A 27,473-nucleotide genomic window follows, 5' to 3' on the forward strand; every position below is an offset into this window, starting at 1 on the left:
GGACAAGACAGGACGAGAATAAATTATTTTCATGTTTCAAAGCCAGGAATACTTTCCACCATGTTTCTTTAAGGAAGCATGCTAAATTGTGATAATGTTCATATTTAACACTGACAGTGTAAATTGATTTGTTAGCGTTTTAAGGTTTTAACAGTGTTCAAGGAATTAGGTTTCCTGACTCTCCTTCTCACCTAACAATGTGTGTATTCAATCCATTTTAAAACAAAATAGCACAAAATCCCTTTGTCAAATCTCAAAGGGAGGATTTATATTGGTCCTCCCCATCCTAGCTTAAAGGTGTTGGACTACAAATACCATTATCCCTATGGGAGAATGCTAGGGAAGGATGGTTTACTATAGCAATGTCCAGCGTATAATAGCTGGTTAAGGATCACTAAAGAGGCCAATACTGTATATAAAATACAAGAAGACAATGACAGCAACTTCAATCAGATGAATATCAGACTGGATTTCAAAGTTCAGTTCCCTCCATCGCATCAATAATCTGTCTTGGCATATAAAATGGACATATCATTGATTTCCAAATCTAAGACTGTGACTTATCACTGATACTACACAATGTAATATGAAAGTAAAGCAACATGTCTAAATTTCTCCATGTGATGGAATTTTTATTTCTTAGTCAAGAATGACCCCGTTTTCCAAACAGGAAGCCTCAATTTACATACTATGGATTCTCAAGGGACACATACATGCACAAATGTGTATGCGCATGCACACACACAGATAATTTCGGTAATTTGAGCCTGAGTCTTAAAAACACAATTCTCTAAGGTTACAATAACATTTTTGCTTCTTTGCCATATCCTGTCTTTTGTATTACCAAAAAAATTCTTGATAATTCAAATGCTAGAATATTTTTTCTCTCATATCATTAGAATCTATGAATTATTTGACTCATAAGTAAAAGTATTCGTTTGTGAATGCATGCTTTCTAGCTTATCACTCTCCATATTTTTTGATTTTTCATTTTCTAAGAATCTCTCCCCCTCTCTCTTTCTCTCATTTTCTTTCCTTCTCTTTCTCTTGCTCTCTCTCTTTTGCTCAATCTGAACTTTATAGGCATTTTTTCTTCAGCGTAGTTTCACCATAACTTTGCATTCAATTTAGTTTCCATTTCTGCATAGCCATATTAATTAATTACAGAAAGTATTACTCATGTCAACCTAGAAATTATTCTCAATATCTGAGAACCCAATTGATTGTTTTAATTGAAATTACACATTTTTAACTCTTGTAAACATAAAATTTCTCTTATCTCTAGGACATCTTATTTTTAAAATAGCCTCAAATAAAGGCCACCTGACAATGGGTGGGGTGAAGGCTGCAGTTAACTATGTGATCAAAAAGTTGGCATAATTCATATTACAATCTCAGACCGGCTCAATAACTCAACCCAGCTGGCTTCCTAGTTGAAAATTAATGACAAACAGCATTATAGAAGTTTGAGTTTTTCTCATTCTTGATTACAAAAAACTCTTGAGCCTAGTTTTCTGGTTCCTTCTGATTAGAGAACTGATTTTTGCTGAATAATCCCCAGAACAAATGGGGTGCAGATTGGGTCATTTCTGGGTCTTTACTTGAGATGAGGAGTTAAGAGATGATGTGGAGTTGCACAAGCTGGATCTTAACTATAATATATGTTGTATTTTAAAGTGTCTTCAAATATCTGCTCCAATAGGTGGAGGGCAGGTCTGCCTGAAGATGATCCATATATCAAGCTGTTTTTCTTCAAAGAACTTTGGACAAAGAGCCTAATCAGTAACTATTACATTGCTGCATCTTTTTTAGGACAAAGTTCAAGAGATTGTATTCCTTAGGATTTGTCAACCTGCATTAAACATATCATCAATACATTCATTATCAACGCACAGCTATTCAGTTGAGTTATCCATTGCTAAATGATAACTGTAAAAGTATATAACAGTAAAACTATCAAATTTGTTGAACAGTGGATTTAATCTTATTGGGAACTAAATAATAAATAATAAATAAATAATAAATAAACTGTAGTTGCATTGTGAATGTGTGTAGATGGAGGATCCTTGTCATACCATCTTCCAAAAAGTGTCACAGTTAAAACGGCCTGAGGGGTATCGTTCTGACTGGTTAGTTGTCCATCTTCCAAAACCTAGGAATGAATGAAAGAATTTCAGTAATACAGTTAGCTAAATAAGGTATACATTTCTCCTATTTCCTGAATTAAGGCATTTTTAAAAGAGCAGATTAAGAGGAGATGTAGTTTTTATGATATAGTATAGAGAAGATCCCAGAGTGACAACTCTCATATTTTAATACGGTTGGGAAAGACTCCCAACTATGAGAGCCACTGCTAATCAGTATAGATCAGGAGTGTCAAACTCAAGGCGTGTGGGCCAGATCCAGCCCATGGGATGCTTAGATCTGGCCCATGGAGCAGCCCTTGAAACAGTGAAGGACTGGCCCATGGGGCCTCTGCCAGTAAAAACAGAGTCCTCGGAGAGAGGCGGCATAGAAATCCAAATAATAATAATAATGATCCAAAGTGCAGACTCTGTAAAGAAACAGATGAAACAATCGATCACATACTCAGCTGCTGCAAAAAGATTGCACAGACTGACTACAAGCATAGACATAATGCTGTGGCACAGATGATCCACTGGAACTTGTGCCGGAACTACCATTCACCAGTGGCAAAGAACTGGTGGGATCATAAGCCCAAAAAAGTGGTCGAAAATGAGCAAGCAAAACTACTGTGGAACTTCCAACTTCAGACTGACAGAATTCTGAAGCATAACACACCAGACATCCTGATTGTGGAGAAAAAGAAAGTATGGATCATCGACATCACAATCCCAGGGGACAGCAGAATTGAGGAGAAGCAGCTAGAGAAATTAGTGAAATACGAAGATCTAAAAATCGAGCTGCAACGACTCTGGCATAAGCCAGTGAAAGTGGTCCTAGTGGTACTTGGCACGCTGGGCGCAGTGCCAAAGAATCTCAGCGGACATTTGAAAACCATCGGAATTGACAAAATCTCCATCTGTCAATTGCAAAAGACCGCTTTACTGGGATCGCCAAACATAATTCGCCACTACATCATGCAGTCCTAGGTGCTTGGGAAGTGCCCGACTGGTGATAAAATACAAAATCCAACATAGTGATCTCGTTTGCTGTGTTGTATTGATATAATAATAATAATAATAATAATAATAATAATAATAATAATAATAACAACAACAACAACAACAACAACAACAACAACAACTCATGGGGGCAGCTGCAAGTGACCACCCTGTGCTCCATTTTTGCTGTCAGAAGGCTGCAGGAGGCCATCCCAGCCGAAAAATGGGCATGTCCCCCTTGACCCTGGCTATGCCTTTCCCCAGCAGCCCAAAGTCAAACACAACCCTCATGCGTCCCTCAATGAAATTGAGTTTTACACTCAATTTACACTGTAGATATTATTGAAGTTAATCAAGATGGAGAAATAGTCACAGGACCTCTACTCAGCGGACATGTGGATTATGGCTGCTGGAATATTTAATGAAGCAACTTCTAATATTTACAAGTTTCCCATTCCGGAATTCAATAAATGTGGAAAAGCCACAGTTAGCCATGGGATTTTAAGGTCTATGTGAAAAAAAACATAGGATAAACATCATCTGATAGATCTTATTTTGGCAACATTCAGGCAGTTTCTGAAGCCATACAAATTGCTTACTCGCAACAAAACAATTTAAAAGTTGAGTACAGTAATACCTTGTCTTACGAACTTAATTGGTTCCCAGAGGAGGTTCGTAAGGCGAAAGGTTCGTAAGACGAAACATTGTTTCCCATAGGAAACAATGTAAAATCAATTAATCCATGCAAGGAAAAAGACAATGCAAAAATGCCGCCCCCCGGCTGTCACCTTTTGAAACAGCTGGGCACTTCTCAGCGTTCTCCCAAATGCCGAACCCGGAGGTTCAGCAAAAGTTCGGGTTCGGGTGGCCTCCAAGTCACGGAGCTGTTGGCTGGTCGGGAGGCTCAAACGGAGGTAGGGAATCCCAATAGGGAATTCCATGGGCGAAGCTTTGATGTCACAGAGACGTCCTTCCTGGCCGGCCGAAACATGGTCTCCAGGAAGGACGGGGGAGAATGCCGAGGAGCCCCCCGGCTGTTTCAAAAGGCAACAGCCGGGCAGTGCGGCTTCTCGGTGGCCTCCTGAATGCCGAACCTGGACGTCCGAACCTGGACGTTCGGCAAAAGTTCGGGTTTGGCGTTCGGGTTCAGGAGGATGCCGAGAAGCCCCCCAGCTGTTTCAAAAGGCAACAGCCAGGCGGCGGGGCTTCTCGGCGGCCACCCGAACCAGAACTTTTGCCGAACTTCCGGGTTCAGCGTTCGGACGGCAGGTTCGTAAGGCAGAAAAAGTTCGTAAGAAGAGGCAAAAATTTTCCGAACCCCGGGTTCGTATCTCGGATTGTTCGTATGGTGAGGGTTCATATCACGAGGTACTACTGTATTTAGAAAAGGGCATTCTACTCTATTATATATGACATAATCTAAAATCATAGATTAGACTAGAATTCTTTATTGGCCAAGTGTGATTGGACACACAAGGAATTTGTCTTTGGTGCATATGTGCTCAGTGTACATAAAAGAAAAGATAGATTTTATTATGTATTCTTTTATCACACTATACTGATGCAGGTACTACTTAGCTTACAACCGTAATTGTGCCTGGAATGTCAATGTGCCCAATTTTATGACTTTTTTGCAGTGTGAAAATATGTGTGTGTGTGTGATTTTTTGTTTGGTCACCCTGGTATACCCAAAAATGGGAGGAGCATACAGCTTCCTTTTTGCCTCTTGGCCCCACTAGGGCCCATATTCCAAGGCAGATAAACTTTTTATACATACACATGCACACACGCATATACACACACAACATGTAGATCAGTCTCTACTCTATACAAGTGTAACACATTTAACAATGTGGTATAGCCTCGACCAAAACTCATCAATCAAACAAGGTACTCAAGTAAAAAACAACACAATGGGAAGCTTTGTTTTTCTCCCAATTCCAAAATAGTGATCAAAACATCTTCTCCTTCTGAGGCTTATTAAGCAATTTGTTTCTGCAGTTCTATTCAAGCCCAGTTTGGTTCATACCCACCATAACAATATTTGTATACTTAAGATGGGAAAGTACTGGGGTACGATTCATATTTTAAGATTCTTAAAATGAATATAAAAATTAAATCAGGAACTTTTAGTTTCAATGGACAAAATAACTTGAAAAAAATCTGGAAATTTGCACCTTGACAGCAGCCAGAATGCTTTTATGCACAAAAATGGAAAGATCCATTAATCCCCACAATGGCAACGAATGGCAGGAAAACCGATGGAACTATCAGAGGTGGCTAAATTAACTGCTCTAATCCAGAAAAAGTATGTATTCCATTTTCTTTCTACTTGGAAAATGTTCTGGATGTTGTTTTTGAGATGGAAATAAACCGGAAACTTTGAAACTTTGGTTCAGGTGATCAGTTAATATTATGTAAAAGTAAGAGTCCCAGTGGTGCTTTTTCAAGAGGCAACTGGACTTACTGTTTTTTTCTTTGAAGATGTTTCGCTTCTCATCCAAGAAGCTTCTTCAGCTCTATCTGGATGGTGGGTCAGAGCTGAAGAAAAGTTTTGGACAAGAAGCGAAACATCTTCAAAGAAAAACTAGAAAGTCCAGTTGTCTCTTGAAAAAGTACCTTTGGGACAACCATGACCTGGATGACTGACAATCTCCATCAACATAAATGTGAGAGGTCGAGATTTTGTCATGTTATGATGCTATTCTACTGTGATAAATAGAGTCAGAAGACAATGCTTTTCTTCTTCTTTTCTCCTTCATCCCACATTTTTTTCTTCCCTCCTTTCTCTCCCCCATTTCCCCCAATACTTTCCTTTTCACTTGTATGTTAGATTTCAACACATTGAATAAAATCGTAATTTTTTTTAAAAAAAATGTCACCTTACCTGAAACAATCCAGGGGCCAAACGAATCCCACTGAGTAAAACCTCTGGGAAGACGTAGTTTGTGCCAAATGTGCCACTGAGAGAATAGAAGTCAAAATAGGATTCTGCAGTCGTGGTTGCCTGACCGCAGCTCTCAGGGTTCGTATTTCTGCACTTCAGCAATGTGCAGATCTGGAAGGAGAAACAACACCTGAAGACATACAGTGGTACCTCAAGATACGAACCCCTTGTCTTACGAACAACTCGTGATACGAACCCGGGGTTCATAAAATTTTTGCCTCTTCTTACGAACTTTTTTTGATTTACGAACCGGCGTTCGGAGACTGCTAGGAAGCCGCACGGCTGTTTTAAAAGGTGACAGCTGGGCGGCGGGGCTTCCCAGAAGCCTCCCGAACGCCGGTTCGTAACTCGAAAAACGTTCGTAAGAAGAGGCAAAATTTTTCTGAACCCCGGGTTCGGTTCGGAAGGCTGCTGGGAAGCCCCCCAGGCCGGCTGTGACCTTTTAAAATAGCCGCGCCGCTTCCCAGCTGTCTCCCGAAGCCGAACGTGGAAGTTCAGTTTTCGGGGGTTGCTGGGAAGCCCCCCAGGCCGGCTGTGACCTTTTAAAACAACCGCGCCGCTTCCCAGCTGTCTCCCGAAGCCGAACGCCAAAGCCGAACTTCCGCGTTCGGCTTCGGGAGACAGCTGGGAAGCGGCGCAGCTGTTTTAAAAAGGTCACAGCCGGCCTGGGGGGCTTCCCAGCACCCCCCCGAACCCCGAACTTTTGCCGAACGTCCGGGTTCGGGGTTCGGGAGGTTGCTGGGAAGCCCGCCAGGCCGGCTGTCACCTTTTAAAACAGCCGCGCAGCTTCCCAGCAGTCGCGGAACGCCATTTTTTTGCGGGGGGTTTTTTGGTTGCACGGATTAATTGACTTTACATTGTTTCCTATGGGAAACAATGTTTCGTCTTACGAACCTTTCGACTTACGAACCTCCTCCTTGCACCAATTAAGTTCGTATCATGAGGTATTACTGTACTCACTATGGAGGAACCAAGTTGCTACTATCAGAAAAGAAACTGCAAACCATTGTTTTAATTTCCTCCGTAGCAAGGAACATTTGTGGAACACACTCATGAGAATGTTGGTGGCTGGGGGAAGAAGCCCTACTGATTGTTGATTCCGGAACTAGCAGATAAAAGCACAACTTCAACTTAGCACACGAGGAGTTCCTGTGTCATGGTAACCAAGGGCTTGCAGCTATATAACATATTTTTCAGAGTATAAGATGCACCTTTCCCCCACTAAAAGAGGCTGGAAATTTGGGTGAGTCTTAGAATCCAAATGTAGCTTTTTTGAAGCTTCCCCCCAAGCCCCAACTAGGTGCTAATGATCTTCCCAATTCTTCACGGCTTGCAGGCTTGCTTTCATTGCTACTCCCACCCAAAAAAATTTTTTCAGTAGGCTCCAGTGAGCCATCAATTGTAGTGTATAGGTCGGCCAGCATTCTGTGCAAAACAAATGCTTAAGTCTGCACTAATAGGCCCGGCTACTGCACGGAAACTGCTTTCATCGCGCTGATGGATGATCTCTGGCAGGCCCGGGACAGGGGCTTGTCCTCTGTCCTGGTGCTTCTTGACCTCTCAGCGTCTTTCGATACCATAGACCATGGTATCCTTCTGCACCAGCTGGAGGGGTTGGGAGTGGGAGGCACTGTTCTTCAGTGGTTCTCCTCCTACCTCTCCGGTTGGTCGCAGTCGGTGTTAGTAGGGGGTCAGAGGTCGACCTCTAGGTCTCTCCCTTGTGCGGTGCCTCAGGAGTCGGTCCTCTCCCCCCTGCTATTTAATATCTACATGAAACCGCTAGGTGAGATCATCCAAGGGCATTGGCTGAGGTATCATCAATATGCCGATGATACCTAGTTATACATCTCCACCCCATGTCCAGTCAACGAAGCAGTGGAAGTGATGTGCCGGTGTCTGGAGGCTGTTGGGGCCTGGATGGATGTCAACAAACTCAAACTCAACCCAGACAAGACGGAGTGGCTGTGGGTCTTGCCTCCCAAGGACAATTCCATCTGTCCGTCCATTACCCTGGGGGGAGAATCATTGACCCTCTCAGAGAGGGTTCACAACTTGGGTGTCCTCCTCGATCCACAGCTCACATTAGAGAAATATCTTTCAGCTGTGGCGAGGAGGGCGTTCGCCCAGGTTCGCCTGGTGCACCAGTTGCGACCCTATTTGGACCGGGAGTCACTGCTCACAGTCACTCATGCCCTCATCACCTCGAGGCTCGACTACTGTAACGCTCTCTACATGGGGCTACCTTGGAAAAGTGTTCAGAAACTTCAGATCGTGCAGAATGCAGCTGCGAGAGCAATCATGGGCTTTATGCCCATGTTACACCAACACTCCACAGTCTGCATTGGTTGCCGATCAGTTTCCGGTCACAATTCAAAGTGTTGGTTATGATCTATAAAGCCCTTCATGGCACCGGACCAGAATATCTCTGGGACCGCCTTCTGCTACACGAATCCCAGCGACCAGTTAGGTCCCACAGAGTGGGTGTTCAACGGGTCCTGTCAACTAAACAATGCCGCTTGGCGGGACCCAGGGGAAGAGCCTTCTCTGTGGCAGCCCCGGCCCTCTGGAGCCAACGCCCCCCAGAGATTAGAATTGCCGCCACCCTCCTTGCCTTTCGTAAGCTACTTAAAACCCACCTCTGCCGCCAGGCATGGGGGAACTGAGATACTCCGAGTCTTCGGAGAGGGGCGGCATACAAATCTAAGTAATAAATAAATGATAAAATAAATACTCTTTCCCCCTAGGCCATTACAATTTTATGCATGGTATGTCTGTATGTCTGTTTGGTTTTTATTTTAATGGGTTTTTAATTGTTTTTAGTATTGGATTATTATTATATGCTGTCTTATTATTGCTGTTAGCCGGCCTGAGTCTTCGGAGAGGGGCAGTATACAAATCCAATAAATAAGTAAGCAAGCAAGCAAGCAAGCAAGCAAGCAAGCAAGCAAGCAAGCAAGCAAGCAAGCAAGCAAGCAAGCAAGCAAGCAAGCAAGCAAGTAAATACATACATACATACATACATACATACATACATACATACATACATACATACATACATACATAAATAGGGTGGGTCCTTGCCCTCTATCCAAATATTTACAGTTTATTGACTCCTTATCAATACATCCAGTGACCATTATCCAAATATATCCTTGCAATGTATTCTTGCTTAATTAACTACCAGTCATCAATGGATATATGGCTCATTAATTAGAATCCAGATAATTAATGGATGAAACTAAATACTGGTCCTATTCATATGGCAGTCAGTGTCAGCTTCCTACAAGGCATGGTAAAGTTTCCAGAACTCTGTGTATGGAACAGTTCCCTCTGTCATCCATGAGTAAGAAATAGAGGATTTACTTTTATTTCTCTTAATAGAGACTTTCATTCATCAAGTGCATCACACAGTCACAAAGTGATCGAATATTTAAACTAGATAATTATTCCAAGCGAGATAATGAGAATAAAGTGCTGAAGTTTCTCTAGACAACAACCTGCAGATTTAGTAGGCATCTAGTCTTTCATCTTTCTGTCTAGCATTTCCACCCATGAATAAAAGAATACCTGTAAGTAATATTGTCCTTCAACCTCATGAAGACCATCAAACGCCCCTAGCACGTAAAGCTCATCTTCTTGTTGTTGTGTCATCCTGTAGCTTAAATGGCAGCAAAGACTTTTCTGGCACACTGTAAGATTGCCAGCTTTTTTTTCAAGGCGACATAAGGTGAAGGTATCATGGAAAATAAATCCAAAAAAAGGATCCTCGTGAAACCCTTCAACAGTTGTGGCATACGAACTCCAGTTAACAGTAGGCAGAGGAGTGGGAAAACGAGAAGGATGGGAATAGATTTCAGCAACCAAAAGTTGCCCATTCATCGATTCTGCGTCATAATGATAGACTTTCGATCCGGATGGTGTGTAGATACCACTGCCTAAAAATGACAAGAATAAAAGCCATTTTTCTGATCTTGTCTTTGCAAGACATACGGTATACATTATTTCTTCTACCCTACCCCCCAAATATATTTAAGAAAAACACCACCATCCCAAAGTTCTCTTTAACTCTGATAAAAATTATCTTTAACTCTGATAAAAGACCATATACCCAAGAATTCATCCCATCGGCCTTCTATTTCCCTTTTTCCACTCTGATGAGCAAGAATAGAATAGGAAGAATATACCTGTTATATATGGACATATATCCAACTGATCTGCATACTAACCACTGATTGGCTAATCAGGCAGCGGTAACTATGAACAATTGTCAATGGCCGGCAGGCTTCAGGAAAACTGCTTTTAAGGGTTTCCCTGAAGGCTGCTGGTCACTGACAGTTGTTCATAGTTGTCCGTACGTAACAATATCTTATGCTTAAAAAACCAGTGGAGTTCCAGGCTCCAACAAACATTTGAAGAAAATTTTTATTTATGATCAGTAATGCAAAGAAACAAAGCAAAACTTGGCTATTACTGCAGGATCAGCTCCTGGACCAGCAGTTTTGTCTTCCAAGCTTTTGGATGCATAATGAAACCCATCCTCAGGGAAATTCTCTCTAGCAAGAATGTGTGCTTTGGGCTGTTCTGTGTGTGATGTTTAATGGTGCCTGTTGTAGGTGGATTTTTAGATGCTGATTGGGGTGTTTGATGACTGGCTATTAAGTTGTTGGCTACTTGTTTCTACTGCCAAGTCCTCCCCTCCTAGGCAGTGATGGGCTGCGTGACTTACCTCTTATTTTAGCGCCCTCAGAAGCTGTCATGAAAGCACACATGCCCATCAGTTGTATGCATGCCTATCCGTGCAAGATTTGGCTTTTGCGCATGCTCAGGAAGCCAAATCTCACGTTGACAGCAAAATTTCAGTGATTTTTGACGATTTTTTTGCTTCTGTGCATGTGCAGAAGCAAAAATATTGTCGAAAATCACCGAAATCTCGCTCTCGTGCGTGTCCTTGAGTGAGATTTGGATTGCTGGAAGGGCAAAACTGCTGGTCCCATTGACCAACCCAGATTGGATACTGCAACATTATCCTGGGACATATATATTCACCTTCATTCATAGGCTATTACTGTTTACACACCTAATTGGAGATTATTTGTAGAGGCACAATAAAGAAAGAATAAGATTGTACTCTGTATGCTACACTGATTTTAGTTTAATTTAATTTATTAAATTTAATAGGCTGCCCAACTCCTGTCAGACTCTAGGCAGCATACAGTAAATAAAAACGATGTTAACAATTTTTTAAAAACCCTGCTGACAGAGCCAGGATTTTAAGGGTTTCCAGAATTCCAGAAGAGTGGGGGTGGTACAGATCTCTGGGGGAAGCTGGTTCCAGAGAGCCGGAGCTACCACAGAGAAGACCCTCCCAAGCTGACAATGTTTGGTCGAGAAGGCCAACCCTGATCAGCTGCTGGGAAGTGTGAGGTAGGGCTTTCCCTCTTGTATGAAATTCTGTCTGCTTGGATGACACCAGCATATCTTAATTTTGGCAAGTGGGCATTAAAGGATTTCTCAAAGAAAAGACTGTTCAACCAGCTGGAGGTTCTCAATTGCCTGGTGAATAGAACCAAACACCAATCAAAACTTTTATCTCAACCAGTATATTACCTGTCATATTATAGATGGGAATATGGGTATTAGCTGCCAGAAAATTGACACGCATGCCCATGGCCCAAGCCGAATGGAATTCGATAGCAGTTAAATGTGGGAGGACGTTCATCCACGCTGTTGGGAAAAGGATGGTGTCCACAGAGAGTTGGGTTACAAGGGTTACAGCAGGATCATGGAAAAGAATATCAAAGCAAGTGAAGAGGCCAAATTTTCCAAAGGCAGTATCGAAGGTCACAAGTTCAGGCTCTTTAGGGAAATCAAAATGATGCTCCACTTCAAACAGGTTAAACTATTAAAAAGATAACACATTTAGGGAACAGGTGAGGTGTTTTTCAATAAATGTATGAACAATACAATTCTAACTTAACGGCATCCTATAAGTCATTTGAATTGAAGGTGAAAGTGTAATGCATTTTAAAATAAGAGGGGTGGAAATTCCAAAACTTCCATTCTGGTTGTGTGGTTTCCCAGAACTTCTGTGCCTATTGATAATGTATAGTGCTCAAAAAAATAAAGGGAACACTTAAACAACACAATATAACTCCAAGTAAATCAAACTTCTGTGAAATAAAACTGTCCACTTAGGAAGCAACCCTGATTGACAATCAATTGTGCACATTCAACTTTGTACAGAACAAAGTATTCAGAATCGGAATAGCTATGGCGTAACCAACATGGTTCTGTTAATAAATCAAGCGCTGATTGAGAGAATTGGACTGGTACTTGATTTATTTCTCAGGTGCTATTTGGAACGCTGACATCAAATTTCAATTCTGAATACTTCCCAGAATCCCACCTAGGTTAAGGTTCATCTTACATCCCCACACCCACAAGTTCATCATGAGAGCCAGTCCGTGTGCAGAGGTTTATCAACTTCCTCTTCTCTTCAGTTGAGGCTGAACAAACGGTGACCTTGGCTTGGAGAAAGGAATCTTTGGTTGTGTCTAGTAATTTTCCCACTAACTACTCACTACCCCTCCCATTCCCCCTTATGCCGTGACAGGCTGAAATGTCTAACTCCACATGATGGCTTCTGCCTGACAGTATGTGTGTTAGTCAATTTTGGAATATCTTTGTATTGTAAAAAATGAGAAGACAGAGCAATATTACAGTATTCCCACATTTAATAAGAAGAGTTAAGATTGTGGATACTACTTATTTTTCTCTTTTCCATTTTTAAGTTTATTTTTATCTTTAATGTATTTTTACTTTTGTATTATTTTACCTACACTACATTTCTGTAATAAAAGAGGAAACTAAAAAGAGAAAAGAAAGAATTGAGAGAATGAAGGAAAGAAAGAGAAAGAAAGAAAGCAAAAGAGAGAGAAAAAAGGGAAGGAAGGAAGGAAGGAAGGAAGGAAGGAAGGAAGATCTGCCAAGTTAGAACTACATTTCATCCAGATGCCCAAAATTCTCTTCTACCCTATATATCTGTTATATTAAATCACATTTGCTATAGGAAATTTGTTATCCCTCTGAAATCTCAAAGTTGGAATAGTGGACATATTCATCCTCTGGTGTTCAAAATAAAATTAACGTATAAGCTGATGTGCTTATGTTTATGTGGGGTTCATGAAGAAATAACCAGTTCTTAAAAATAAAGTATGAAATTTGCAACCTTACCTTGTGATATCGTGCCACCAGCTTTCCCTCTGAATCAAAGACAACATTTGTGTTGTATTGATAGTGGCCATCGTGGGGGCACTTTGGGTCTTTATAACTGCAATTCTTCTTATCACCCATATTGGCAACCACATAGATTGAATTGTTCCTGGCCAAACAGCTCAGCCTTTTTTGAACTGGAGCAGGTCCAAATCTAAATGTGAAGGTCACAGAACTGAAGAATTAGTACAATTAAATTCTACTAATTTATCTCCATGTTGGAGGATGTAATACAGAAAGAGACACCAAAGCAGGCAACAAATCAGTAGCAAGGTTATTTCTTTTAAAATACAAAATAGAAGAAGAAAAGAATTATGAATATTGGAGAAGGTGAGCTTTACATGCTGTGAAATCTTTTTCCTTCCAGCTATACAGTGATACCTCATCTTACGAACGCCTCTTCATACGAACTCATGAAGCAGGAATCCCCCCCCCCCCGACTTTCCATCGTCTTTTCCCCTCTCGCACGCCGTCGGAGCAGTCGGCTGGCAACTTTGCTGGACCCGGGGAAGGCAGCTGCCCTACCCTTCCCACAGCCGCGTCACTCGGAGCCCCCTTTTACTTCCCTCTTGGAGCTCCTGTCGGCATCTTGCAGCTGCCTTCCCTTCCCCGGGTCCAGCAAAGTTGCCAGCCAACTGCTCCGACGGCGTGCGAGAGAGGAACAGATGATGCGAAGCTGGTGAGGTCAGGGGGGGGACTCATGAAGCAGGAATCCCCCCCCCCTGACTTCCCATCGTCTCCAGCTAACCCCCTGAATTCACCCGAACGGAGGCGGCGGCGGTTTCAAAGGACCAACATACGGTCCTTCTTGGTGTTGCTTTGCTGCAGCCTCCAAACTCCGCTGCTGTCCTTGGGCATTGTTACTTCTAAGCTGCGCTGAGAGAGCGAGAGAGAGAGAGCGGAGAGTACCGGACTTCCAGCTAAGAGGCAGCAATCACGTCCACCCCTTCGCCCTCCACGGTGCCCAGCGCCCAGCCCCACGCCACCTCCGCCTCCGCCTAGCGCGCCCGACCTCTTCCTGCAGGAACGGGTGGTGGGGTGGAAGTGGTTGGACTTATCTACACGCGCGCCTGCTGATTGGGAAGAGGGGAAAAAAATCTGCGCCTCCAAAGAGGGGAAGGGGGGGGGGGAGAAAGAAAAAAAGAGTTCCAACTTGGCGGAAGGCAGAGGGGAGAACCGAGCGTGCTGCAGCCAGTTTGCTTGGCTTTCTGGGGCTTTTTTTTTTCTCCCCTTCCACCACCCCTGTCTGAATGTCGTTTGCCGCTTAGGAGTGACCCTCTCTCGGGCTTGTTGTGGATGCAGCGTGGATGAGGGGAAAAGCCCGGCTGCCCGGAAAAGCACATTTGGAAAGTCTCTGTGGAGAGCCAAAATCCCAACGAAGCTTCTTTTTTCTTCAGTAGTCGGTAAGGAGGGGAAGAAGAGGCTGAACTGGTTTTGCTAATTCGCGCTTAAGGCTTTCCCCCTCATCCCCGCCGCATCCACAACAAGCCCGAGAGAGGGTCACTCCTAAGTGGCAAACAACATTCAGACAGGGGTGGTGGAAGGGGAGAAAAAGAGGCCCTGAAGGGGGACAGGGCGGTCCCCACCGCCTGTGTCAGCGGCGAGGTGTGCTTGCCTTGTGCCGTGGAGGGGGGGAGGTGATGGAGGTCAGGGGTTTTCAAGAAGCTGCCTTCCCCCCCCCCCCACTCAGTGGACAGTTTTTCAATTGCCATCGCCTTTTCCTGAATTTCGTGTCCACTCACCGCGGAGGTGGAGGGGAGGAGGTGGAGAGGCAAGGAGGTGGGGAGGAAAGCGGGCCTGCAATTGGCTAATTTATTTCTTGCCTTTAGGGAGAGGAACTGTTGCTGCTCTGCCATAGGGCAGTTTCTCTCCCTAAAGGCGAGAAATAAATTGGCCAATTCTCCTCGCTCAGCAGCCGACCGCGGTGAGTGGACAGGAGATTCGGGAGCTTATTATATTGATCAGTAAAATCTCCTGAGCCGCCCTGGGCCGGTTAAAAGACCTCATCGGGCCGCATCCGGCCCGCGGGCCGTAGTTTGGGGACCGCTGCCATAGAGATTCATGAATACTTAAGATGTTTAGCATTTCTGTACTCACTTAGCATTAAGTTTTAGTGTTAAAATAATATTAATATTTACCTCTTGGATTTAAATCTATTGTTATTTCTGTGTGGATTTACCTCAGAATAAGTCTCAGTTTTTTGGGAACTTGCTGATAGATATGCTTAAAACTGCAGTCCATCTGTGCAGTTGCCTGTAAGTAAGTCCTATTGAAATCTGTAAGGCTTAACTCAGAATAAAGAGTTGATTTAATATGCAATCCTGTACATAAATTTACTCAGTAATTAACTTGGCTGCATGGCTTGGGGTAGTTTGGTAGAATGTTATGCAATTTTTATGTCTCTGAAAATATTTTATTCTTAGATGGGAAAAAGAATTTTGTGAAATTATTGTGCAATTTGAATTTGAAAAAATATTGTTTTGTTCTTCTCTCTACTTTATCATTGGATTATAGAGAGAAAAATTAAGTCTCTAAAATCCTGTTTTGAGGGATTTTGACTCATAGGTTTTAGCTTGGTTGCTGATTGAACTACTTTTTTTACTTTTTAATTTATTTAATTTTATTTAATTTATTGTAAATATCAGATTGCTTTTATTTACCCACTTTGAAATAAATATTGTTTACCCTCTTTAAAATAAATATTCTAAAACATTTAATCTACTGATCTCTCATTTAATGTAATTTTATTGGTTTCCATTTTTATAAGTTACCAGTAACCACTGCATTTTCTAACCTCGGCTTATACTCGGGTCAATAAGTTTTCCCAGTTTTTGTGCCAAAAAATGGTGCCACGGCTTATACTCGGGTCGGCTTATACTCGAGTATATACGGTAATTTAGTAGGTTGTGAATCTATAACTGTAATTTGTAAATCATAATCTATGCAGCCTTAATCATCAAATTATAGTTTATTTAATAAAATACAGATAAGCAAATAATAGCTTAAATAATGTAACCAATATTTCCAGTTTCTTCCCCACTCCAAATTGCTCCCTTCCCTGACCAGCTATTTTCAGCAATGAGACTTTAAACACACATCAGGGCCAGTAGTGGGTTCTAAAACCCTTTACTACCAGTTCACGCACTCTCACTCTCCAGGTGGGTAGGTGGAGCCTTCTACCACTGGTTCTTCTTAAAAGCAGGCCGAACTGGGAGCAACCCACTGCTGATAAGGGCAGAGATTAAACAAAACCAGTTAAGTTACTGTATTTATTTAATTTATCTATCCACATCTAAACAATCATGACCTATCTACCTCTACCTACTCACTCTCTCTCTGTCTCCTCCTTCTCCTCTTCCTCCCAGACTTTTTCTTAATAAAAAAGACAAACACTTGCAAATGTGTTCTATGCATTTCATAAGTTATTTACTTATTTACTTATTTACATATTTACTTATTTACTTAATTGACTTGTATGCTGCCCCTCTCCATGGACTCGGGGCAGCTCACAACACATCAATAAAAAACAATATACAATAACATGTCTAAATCCAATTACTATAGATAATTAATTTAAAACCATTCTAAAAGGGCTAAAACATTAAAAATGATGGTCTTGGTGGCTTTTATAAGAAATGGGTATGATAAACACTTGGTAATCAAAAATAATTTCATTCTGTTAAAAAATTCTGGCTTTAAAGAGACACCACCACCCCTCCAGGGGGGATTGCTTTTGCTTTGCTTTTTTCTGCTAAATGGGATTCTGTCCTCCAGACTTCCTTCTTTTGCCAAATTATGTTGGATTGCCAAATGCTGCCTTTTTCTTGTGCCAAAATGTGTTTTCGATCAAGGCATTAAAATGTAGCAGGGGTGGGAAAAATGGCAATACCTAGTTGCTAAGTGAGGGGCAAAATGCGGGCAAAAATGCCTGGTTTCTTAAGGTGTCTGCAAGAGATTAGGATGGGTAAAAAACTAGATGTAGCTGGTTCTGCCAATGCGTTGCTTGCACTTTTCTTTGGAGCAGCAAGTTTTGAATGAAAAAATTTCTTTGCGAGTCATACCGAGTTTCATGGAAGCAGTTAACTGTCTTTAGCTACACTTGAAAAGTTAAGCATTTCAAGTGTAGCTAAAACTCTTCAACTGAGCACCTTAGCAAGCAGAGTTAACTATGAGAATAACTCACTTAAAAATGGGAATGAATTACTGCAATGGATGCATATGCATAGCTTGGCATATCTAATGCTGGCTTAAATTCAAATTTGCATTCTATTGCAAACGTTTTGGGGAATTTTGAAGCAGATATCATTTTTCATCCTATTCTTTGAGTGGTTGTAAAAACAGAAGCAGAGATTAGATGCATTGTCTGAGCACTATGGAGAAAGTTTGCTATAAAAATGTGTTCAGGCCCTAATTATTGTATTGTATTGTATCAAACTCAACCCTGATAAGACGGAGTGGCTGTGGGTCTTGCCTCCCAAGGACAATTCCATCTGGCCGCCCATTACCCTGAGGAGGGAATCTCTGACCCCCACGGAGAGGGTCTGCAACTTGGGTGTCATCCTCGATCCACAGCTTACATTAGAGAACCATCTTTCAGCTGTGGGAAGGGGGGCGTTTGCCCAGGTTGGCCTGGTACACCAGTTGCGGCCATATTTGGACCGGGAGTCACTGCTCACAGTCACTCATGCTCTCATCACCTCGAGGTTCAACTACTGTAACGCTCTCTACATGGGGCTACCTTTGAAAAATGTTCGGAAACTTCAGATCGTGCAGAATGTAGCTGCGAGAGCAATCATGGGCTTCCCTAAGTATGCCCATGTTACACCAACACTCCGCAGTCTGCATTGGTTGCCGATCACTTTCCGGTCACAATTCAAAGTGTTGGTTATGACCTATAAAGCCCTTCATGGCATTGGACCAGCATATCTCCGCGACTGCCTTCTGCCGCACAAATCCCAGAAACCAGTTAGGTCCCACAGAGTGGGTCTTCTCCGGGTCCCGTCGACTAAACAATGTCACCTGGCGGGACCCAGGGGAAGAGCCTTCTCTGTGGTGGCCCCGACCCTTTGGAACCAACTCCCCTCGGAGATTAGGATTGTACCCACTCTCCTTGCCTTTCATAAACTTCTTAAGACCCACCTTTGCCGTCAGGCATGGGGGAATTGAGACATCTCCCCCCGGCCTATATATTTTATGCATGGTATGTTTGAGTGTATGTTTTATTTTAAAAAAGGGGTTTTTTTAGGTTTTTTTAATTATTTAGTTTTTTTAATTATTAGATTTGTTACCGCATATTGTTCTTGTTATTGCTGTGAGCCGCCCCGAGTCTATGGAGAGGGGCGGCATACAAATCTAATTAATAATAATAATAATAATAATAATAATAATAATAATAATAATAATAATAATAATAATTGCTAACAATTATTTCAGTTTAGATTAAATCCATCTCAATCTATGTATCTGACAGATATTGGCATATTCTCCAATTTTTTGTAATTTGTAATTGTTTTATATATTGTTTTTAAAATAATAATATTCTTTTTAATTCTTCATTTTATTGGTTAAATTGTATTCTAGAACCCCTCTCTGAGGGCAACGGGTGATAAAAAAGTGTGAGAAACAAACAAACAAGTATCTGTTGCTGTCCCAGCTCTATGGAACCAAGTTCCGCCTGATGTCCGTACTGCTCCCACCCTTCTGGCCTTTCGTAAGGCCATTAAGACCTGGCTTTGTTGGCAGGCCTGGGGGCCATAAGTTTACATCCTTGATGGCCAACTCTATGAATGGTGTACATGTTTATGATTGTGACTGCGTTTTTAAATAATTTTTAATGGGGTTTTAGTTTGAGATAGGTAGGTAGGTAGGTAGGTAGATAGATAGATAGATAGATAGATAGATAGATAGATAGATAGATAGATAGATAGATAGATAGATAGATAGATAGATAGCAAGAAAGCAACATATGGCCATGCTGGTCAGGGTCGATGAACACTATAGCTCAACTTATCTGGAGGATACCGGTATATACAGATGGTAACAGGTGAGGTCTAATGGATGTCTAAATGGCATGCAACAATGGAACTGTCATTTCTTCCTTCAAGACACATTGCCCAATTCAGGGTGAACATTGTAATACTAAAACACAAACCTAAGAGAAGGCTACCACGTTCAAATACCTTTAAACTGAGACTACACAAAAGTAAAGCACAAGATACCTTTCAGGATCAGTACACGGAATCCAGTTGACCTGTGGATCTGGGATGTCCTCAAGGTAAGGATAAATGGTCTCTCTGGTGAAGAAAAATCCATATATGCCATCTTCTGGGGTCACAATGATATGTGCTCCCTGTCAAAAGAAATAAAGGTAAAGCTCCTTCCCTTGCAGGACAACCATTTTACCAACAAATGCATATTAGCTAGTAGTACCTGCTTTGCTGCTTTTTGGATGGCATCTTCTAAGATGTCCATGTTTTGGTTCATCAATTTTAAGGCCTCTTCAGAGGAAACAGGCTTCACTGTGAATTTTGCCTGTATGACTGCATGTTCATATACTGCTGCGGTATATTTGTCGAGGGCTAAAATCCTGAGGCTGCCCAGGAGTAGAAAAATAAAAGCATGCTGTAAAGATGAAGAGGAGGCCATTGCCACGTCCTTATAAACTGGGGAGAGAGAAAACAAGATTGAAAAGGTAGATCAAGTGAAGACAGAGTGTTTGGAAAGATCCTATACCTAATCAGATGACCCTTGATAATGTACTTTCAGCTGTTGAGCTCTGATAGGGTTTCTTGAAATCAATAACTCTTTGGTGCACTTTGAACTTTTTATGCTTCCAACAGTATTTCTGTGTTTTGATTCCAATGATTCAAAGGAAGAAACAAACATTTGAATCTGTATGGTTGGAGTCAATCTGAGCAAACAGACATAGTGTTGTTCTCTTAGTCTGTTTCCTCTTTAAGAAAAAAAGGAATATTGTACAATCTTTTCCATAAATATTCCAATATTAAATATATAGACAAGTGCTGGAGAATTTTTTTTTTTGGTTCACATGCCAAAAGGGTGTGTGTGCATATGCTAGCACTTGGGCACCTGCCCAAACCCATTCCTTCTCCCCCCCACATGCATGCACATCCCACCTACTCTGCCCCCTACGTATGCACACAGACTTCGCTGAAGCCTGGATCAGTTAAAAAAGGCAAACTGGAAATTTAGAAAATGGGATTTCCGGTTTGTCCGTTGTGTTCTTTTTCACACTCCGGAGTTCCAGGAAGCTTCCCTGAAGCCTCTGAAGGGTGAAAAACAGCACAACAGGCAAAACAGAAGTCTGTTTTTCCAAATTTCCACTTTGCCTGTTGGGTTATTTTTCACACTTTGGGGCTTCAATGAAGCTTCCCTGAAGACTCTGGAGGACGAAACAGCCTTCCCTAAGGTTGAAAATCAGCTGGCTAGCCCATTCATATGCATGGAGCTGACATAGCGAGACACCTCGCATGCCCTCCAATATGACTCCACATGCCACCTATGGCTCAAGTGCCACAGGTTTGTTATCACTGATGTAGGTTGAAATCTAGACTCTCTAGATCAGTGTTTCCCAAACTTGGCAACTTGAAGATATTTGGACTTCAACTCCCAGAATTCTAGGAGTTGAAGTCCAGATATCTTCAAGTTGCCAAGGTTGGAAACACTGATCTAGATTACAATGCAGTCCTCAACTGGTTATTTAATGACCAAAGTTACAACTGACCCTTCTCAAAAGCTATTTATGGCCCAATATGATAGCCACAACTATTCCCATTAGAGTCAAGTATAGTCTCCCCAAATTAATTCTATTGCCTCAGTTTGCCTCTCTCTTATCTAGGCAAGCGGGAATACTTCTAAAGAAAAATTTACAATGGAATAAGTTGTCTCAATTGAAATAAAACAAAGAGCAAAACAAAAAGCCGATAACATTCAAACTTGTTCCACTCACCAGCTTTCTTTTGCAACTTCTGCTTCTTTTGCAATTTCTGCTTCTATTTCCTCATTCCAAAAGACCAGAGGCTGTCCTGAGAGGTGCCTGGATGAATGCCTGGAAGGTAAATATTGGTTTTTATTGGACTGTCTGTTGCTCTTGCCTGATTCCAGCTAATTGTTTTCCTAATACTACTAGACACCTAATACAAGCTGTTGTATACTGATTAGACCTCTCAGACTTTTGTCTGTTTCTTTTCAGGGAGAAACAAAGTTGCTTATAATTTCAATCTGGCATAGAAAGAGAGCAGTTGGGCAACTATATACATACAGTACATATGTATTGTAGATGAATACAAGGAAGTGCCAACTGCTAAGTTAGAATGAAAAAACAACAAAATACAAATTATTGTATTTTAAAATCGCCCCTCTGGAAACAGATTTCTTAAAAACTAGACATTGGGAGATGTTTTAATTCATTTATTATGGGGAAAAGTGGTTAACTTTAAAACATAAGAACATAAGAAGAGCCATGCTGAATCGGGCCAAAGCCCATCGAGTCCAGCATTCTGTGTCACACAGTGGCTCACCAATTGTCCATGGGGATCTTGAGCAGAAAGGGAGGGCAAAACCCTCCTTTTCCCTTGTCCCCCAACAAATGGTACCCAAGGGAATCCTGCCTGCCTCAACCAACATAGAGCTGGCATTTGGACATCTGACTAGTGTGAAAACTATTTAAGAACTGATGTTGGTTTAAGAATTGGCCCATTATGCAATAATGATTTACCCATAGCAAGTAAAATATTGATATCTTCCTGGGATGATGGTTGATGCTATGAATGGAGTCAAAGAGGAGAGTCACAGCAAAGGACCAATGTCTGGGATGCTGAATTGTTTAAAGCAGAAGAACAGATTTTGACAATGGCAATCTTGGGATCAGTTGTTAGGGTGTCATATATTGTTAGACATCCTTGAGCCTAACAATCCAAGCTCACAGGTGCTTCAGTTCATTGGCTCCTAAGCACTTGAGGGATGTTTATTTATTTATTGTATTTATTTGTTTTGTCCAATACACAATAATACACAATGAAGGTTTTATATATATATTCGAGTAGAATGTGTTAAAGAAAGAATAGAAGAGAAAATATAGAAGTAAAATATAACTAGAGAGAATAGCAGAAAAGATAGAAAAGATAGAAGAGATATACGGGATAGAAAATATAGAAGAGATAGAAGAGAAGATATAGGAGATATAGGAGAGACTATAGGACAGGAGACGGAAGGCACTCTGGTGCACTTATGTACGCCCCTTACTGACCTCTTAGGGACCTGGTGAGATCAATTGTAGATAGTCTAAAGGTAAAGTGTTGGGGGTTAGGGGATGATACTCTGGAGTCTGGTAGTGAGTTCCACGCTTCGACAACTCGATTGCTAAAGTCATATTTTTTATAGTCAAGTTTGGAGTGGTTAATATTAAGCTTGAATCTGTTGCGTGCTCTTGTGTTGTTGTGGTTGAAGCTGAAGTAGTCTTTGACAGGCAGGGCGTTGTAGCATATAATCTTGTGGGCAATACTTAGATCGTGTTTGAGGCGTCGTAGTTCCAAGGTTTTCTAAGGTTTTAAATCTCTGGTGAATCAAAAAGCAAACCCTATGTATCTCATTATTATATTTATCTAGTTCGTATATCAATTATTTACAATTTTACATCTCACTGGAAACTTTTTTTTTTCCTTCTGAGAATGCGCAGAAGCCAAGTTCTGGCATTGTGCTTACAGTTGCCATCTGTTTTTCAGCCTTGTTTTTTTGCCACACGCTGCAGGAGGAAGCAAACTGGAAATCAGGTAAGTTACAACCCACCCATGAAAGAAGGCTTGCTAGGCCCATTGAAGGGCTACCAAAAATTTTACTACCACACTGTGGCTTATGTGGGATGCCCTGCATTTTCTTTCAACATCTTTCAATGCAAATTGGGTACTCTGGGGTGGAGTTCCATTTTCGCTACCCCACTACGTTCACCCCGTCAGGGAGTAGCCCAACCTTCCCTGGCTAGGCCCCAAATTGTGTGTGTGTGGGAGTGCCCCCCTCACCTCCTTGGGCTCCCAGGGGTTGTAGGAGGGTTTGCTAGGGCATGGGGGGTTGCGGAGTCCCCCCTCACTACCCTTTTGGCTCCCAAAGTTGTAGAAAGGCTTGCTAGGCCCAAATTGTGGCCTGTGGAGATGTAGCACCCCTCACACACCCCTTTTGGCTCCCAGGGTCTGTAGAAAGGCTTGCTAGGCCCAAAACAGGATGTGGAACGTGCTGCGTCTTTTGGTTTCTAGGGAGCTGTAGGAAAGGTTGCTAGGCCCAAAAGGGAGAAAGAAACACTCACAGGTGCAGGAAACTATCGTTCTAAGCTAATCAACAGTGCAGCTCTAAGAATGCCTGATGACCAACGGCCAGGTTCTCAGTTTCAAAATATCTCTGTGTGTTTTCTTGCTACCGAAGACCTTCAGGGGTTCTTCACAGAAAGGGAGAAAAGAAGGGAGAGAGGGAGAAAGAGAGAGATACAGAGACAGAGAGAGACAGAGGGGGGTGGGAAGGAAGGAAGGAAGGAAGGAAGGAAGGAAGGAAGGAAGGGAGGGAGGAAGGAAGGAATCTTGCCAATAGGCATGGCTTCAGAAAACCCTTTGAAACAGCACAGCAATTCAGGGCTGGAAGATATCTCAGAAGTCATCTATTCCAACCCTGTGCAGCAGGAGCAAACCTTACATTGTCTGGATTATTTTGGTGCCTCTAACAGGGAGGAAAATTGCCACAAAGGAAAAGGAGTTTACTAGGACAAGACTGCTGTGCAGAGGAAGGCAGAGATAGTCTTTGATTTATGACTACAATTGAGATCAAAATTTTGGCTGCTAAGCAAGAGTGTTGTTAAGTCAATTTCACCATATTTTACTCAATCATGACATTTCTTGGCTCTAATAGTCATGTGCAAACTAGGGAAGAACATCTGAAGGCATGTGTAATGTTTTAATGTACTGAGGTTATCGTTAAATGTGTGGCAGAAAGTGGACTCTGAGTGCATTTTTCCAAATGTAGTGAGATTGAATGCGTAGTTTTAGAGGTGTGTGTGCGCGTGGGCGTGCATAGATATAAAATATATATAGTGGATAATTATCTTTTTGTGTGCCTGTGAGCAATATGTATGTACACATATGACATATATACATTGGATTAAATAGTATATTTTGGATGTTCAGTAGTAGTAAATAGACAGGGAAATTGTATCTCATTGAGGCCTTTGAGGTGAGAAGAGGCCAGGTACCCTAACTCTTTACATGGGTGATGTCAAATTGGCCATGCCCACACAGGCACATGACCACCTAGTCACATGATCCCCAAGCCACCCGACCCAGTCAAATGACTTGCAAAGCCACTCCCACTCACTTCTGCTCAGTCACATGGCCATTAAGCCCACAGAATGGTAGTAAAAATACATTGGAACTCACCCATTCCAAAAGGGCTAACTTTTGCACATTAAAATAAATGGTTTTGGTTTAAAGGAAAAACATGATTTCCTAAACTTAAAAAGGAGTGCAAGAAACAGGTTCACCAGTCAAAAACATGTAGCGTCATGAAGTGAAGCAGCAAACAGTTTATTATAAAATGTGTTTTTGCAAGAGCATGTAATTGGCTATGTGGGTTACACCCAGGAATAGATTTCATCAGCTTTCCTCAACACCAAACTATTTAGCTACCACAACTATTAAACTATTGTGGTTGAAGCTGAAGTAGTCTTTGACAGGCAAGGTGTTGTAGCATATAATCTTGTGGGCAATTTTTAGATTGTGTTTGAGGCGTCGTAGTTTTAAGGTTTCAAGATCCAGGATTGTAAGTCTTGATTCGTAGGGTATTCTGTTTCGAGTGGAGGAATGAAGGGCTCTTCTGGTGAAGTAGGTTGTTCCACTGATTAATTGTTCTAACTGTCAGAAAATTTCTCCTTAGTTCTAAGTTGCTTCTCTCCTTGTTTAGTTTCTCCCCATTGCTTCTTGTCCTACCCTCATGTGCTTTGTAGAATAGCTTCACTCCCTCGTCTTTGCGACAATCCTTGAGATATTGGAGCACTGCTATCATGTCTCCTCTAATCCTTTTTATTAAACTAGACATACCCAGTTCCAGAACCATTCTTCATATGTTTTAGCCTCTGGTCCCCAAGAGGCTAAAACATTTGTTGTTGTTCTCTGCACTTTTTCTAGAGTCTCAACATCCTTTTTGCATCATGGGGACCAAAATTGAATGCAGTATTCCAAGTATGGCCTTACTACGGCATTATATAGTGGTATTAACACATCATGTGATCTTGATTCTATCCCTCTGTGCAGCCTAGAACTGTGTTGGCTTTTTTGGCAACTGCTGCAAACATTAGCTGCTTTCTAAGCTTGATAGTTTACTTTGGGTCTCTATATAGCAATGGGAAAATAGTGTAGAACTTCCAGCTAGCTAGCTAGAAATATCATCTTCGGGGGTCAAGGATGCTCCTCCCCCTCCAATTACATCCCATGTAGCCCCTTTTTTCTGACCTTGCCTTCCCTTCTTTCACAAAATTTATTCCAAAGATAAATACCGTATTTTTCAGAGTAGAGGGTACACCTTTTCCCCCATAAAAGGGGCTGAAAATTTGGGTGCCTCTTATACTCTGAATGCAGCTCTCTTTTTGGAGGGTGGGAGCTTTCCCCCCCAGCCCTAATGAGGTGCTAACAATGTTCCCTGTTTGCAGGATTTTTTCATCGCTACTCCGAAGATATTGATATTCACTATCTTCATGTAAAATATATGGTGTTTAAGAAAGAAATTGTCTTAGAATATGTGCCAACAGAAAATATGCTAGCTAATATATTTACATAGGCATTAGCAAATGAAAGATATAGAAACTTGATGGATTTGCTAGCAGTAAAGAAAAATGTAAATAAATAATGTTTTTTCCATGCAAATGAAATAAGAAATGAATTTATATTGTTTTAGTTTGAAACAAACAAACAAATGTAAATTATTTCAGCAGGGGTATGATAGCATATAGCATGGAAAAAGAGGATAGAATGTTGAGATTTAATTTGCATACTGGCATGTGGTCAGTTGGAAGATAGAATTTGATTCATATGCTGACTGTTGATGAATCTGCATCATAGAGAGCAGATGTAGAGAGAAATATAGTTCTTCTGTCAAGTTGTTTGTTATTTGTAAATATAAAACCAGTTCAATGAAAAAAGAAGAAATAAAAGCAAGTTTTATATTGGAATCATTGTATTGTGTACTCAAATATACATTGTAGTATGGTTCTGCTATAAAAATACTCTGCTGGATGAAGTGAAGAAGATCACTTAAAACCATAAATAACATAGAAATCCAACATGCCCCCATCTATTTTCTGCCTCCCCAGTCCTAGCTGAAAGGGAGGAAATGGGGATTTTGCAGTAATCTTCCTTTGGAGTGGGAAGGGAATGGAGATTTTGCAGTATCCTTGACCTGGAGTGTTGTGATTTGTAAACATTATAACTGACTTCAATTTGAGGACTGGTAAGAGTTTAGCTGGTGTAAAGGAGTGGAATTGGAGAAATAGAAATCTTGCCTTGTCAAGAATGACCTTCTAGAGCTTCAGCTACTTTCAAGCAAAGAGTTTTCATCTTAATAAAATGTAATTTTAAAACCACTGAATATTTGTGCCTCGTATATATGGAAATACTGTTTATAAAGTAGAACTTTCTCTTAAGAAATGGAAGCTTTTGAAATATTGCCATTTTCATGGCAAATAAGCAATAAAATACTTTTTTTTTTTAAGAAAGCCATTGATTGAAAATGTATGTACAATAGTGGATTCCAACAATGTACAGTGGTACCTCATGATACGAACCCCTCATCTTACGAACAACCCGAGATACAAACCCGGGGTTCAGACATTTTTTGCCTCTTCTTACGAACTTTTTTCTTCTTACAAACCCGCCGCTGCCGCGAAGCCCCGCCACCTGACTGTCGCTTTTTGAAACAGCCGGGGGGCTTCTCAGCGTCCTCCTGAACCCGAACGCCAAACCCAAACTTCCAGGTTTGGCATTTGGGAGGCCGCTGAGAAGCCCCCCGGCTGTTTCAAAAGATGAAAGCTTCTCGGCGGCCTCCCGAACGCCGAACCCGGAAGTTTGGCAAAAGTTCGG

General features: G+C 41.6%; 1 protein-coding gene across 2 annotated transcripts; it reads right to left on the bottom strand.

Annotated features, from left to right (window-relative positions):
• Positions 1 to 611: 611 nt before the first annotated feature.
• Positions 612 to 21,395, bottom strand: LOC139157124 (pantetheinase-like). 2 transcript variants are annotated; one of them, XM_070733537.1, is made up of 8 exons: positions 21,314 to 21,395; positions 19,774 to 20,006; positions 19,563 to 19,693; positions 13,306 to 13,498; positions 11,680 to 11,971; positions 9,640 to 10,007; positions 6,013 to 6,183; positions 612 to 2,152 (listed from the first exon to the last, which is right to left on the bottom strand). In XM_070733537.1, the coding sequence occupies exons 2-8, from the start codon at positions 19,987 to 19,989 to the stop codon at positions 1,985 to 1,987; spliced, it is 1,539 nt and encodes a 512-aa protein (XP_070589638.1). In that variant the 5' UTR covers positions 19,990 to 20,006; positions 21,314 to 21,395; the 3' UTR covers positions 612 to 1,984. The 2 variants fall into 2 exon arrangements, with proteins under 2 accessions (XP_070589638.1, XP_070589637.1); XM_070733536.1 differs by lacking the exon at positions 21,314 to 21,395 and having other exon boundaries at positions 19,774 to 20,065.
• Positions 21,396 to 27,473: the final 6,078 nt, after the last annotated feature.

This window comes from Erythrolamprus reginae, chromosome 1, assembly GCF_031021105.1.
Source record: "Erythrolamprus reginae isolate rEryReg1 chromosome 1, rEryReg1.hap1, whole genome shotgun sequence".
Taxonomy (NCBI): domain Eukaryota; kingdom Metazoa; phylum Chordata; class Lepidosauria; order Squamata; family Dipsadidae; genus Erythrolamprus; species Erythrolamprus reginae.

Bases quoted from the DNA above. Each gene is read 5' to 3' on its own strand.
- LOC139157124 (XM_070733537.1), bottom strand. From the start codon at position 19,989: ATGGCCTCCTCTTCATCTTTACAGCATGCTTTTATTTTTCTACTCCTG. The intron at 13,499-19,562 runs GTATCTTGTGCT...CTTCACATTTAG, and splicing joins CCGTGTACTGATCCTGAAAG to ATTTGGACCTGCTCCAGTTC. The intron at 11,972-13,305 runs GTAAGGTTGCAA...TCTTTTTAATAG, and splicing joins TGGTGGCACGATATCACAAG to TTTAACCTGTTTGAAGTGGA.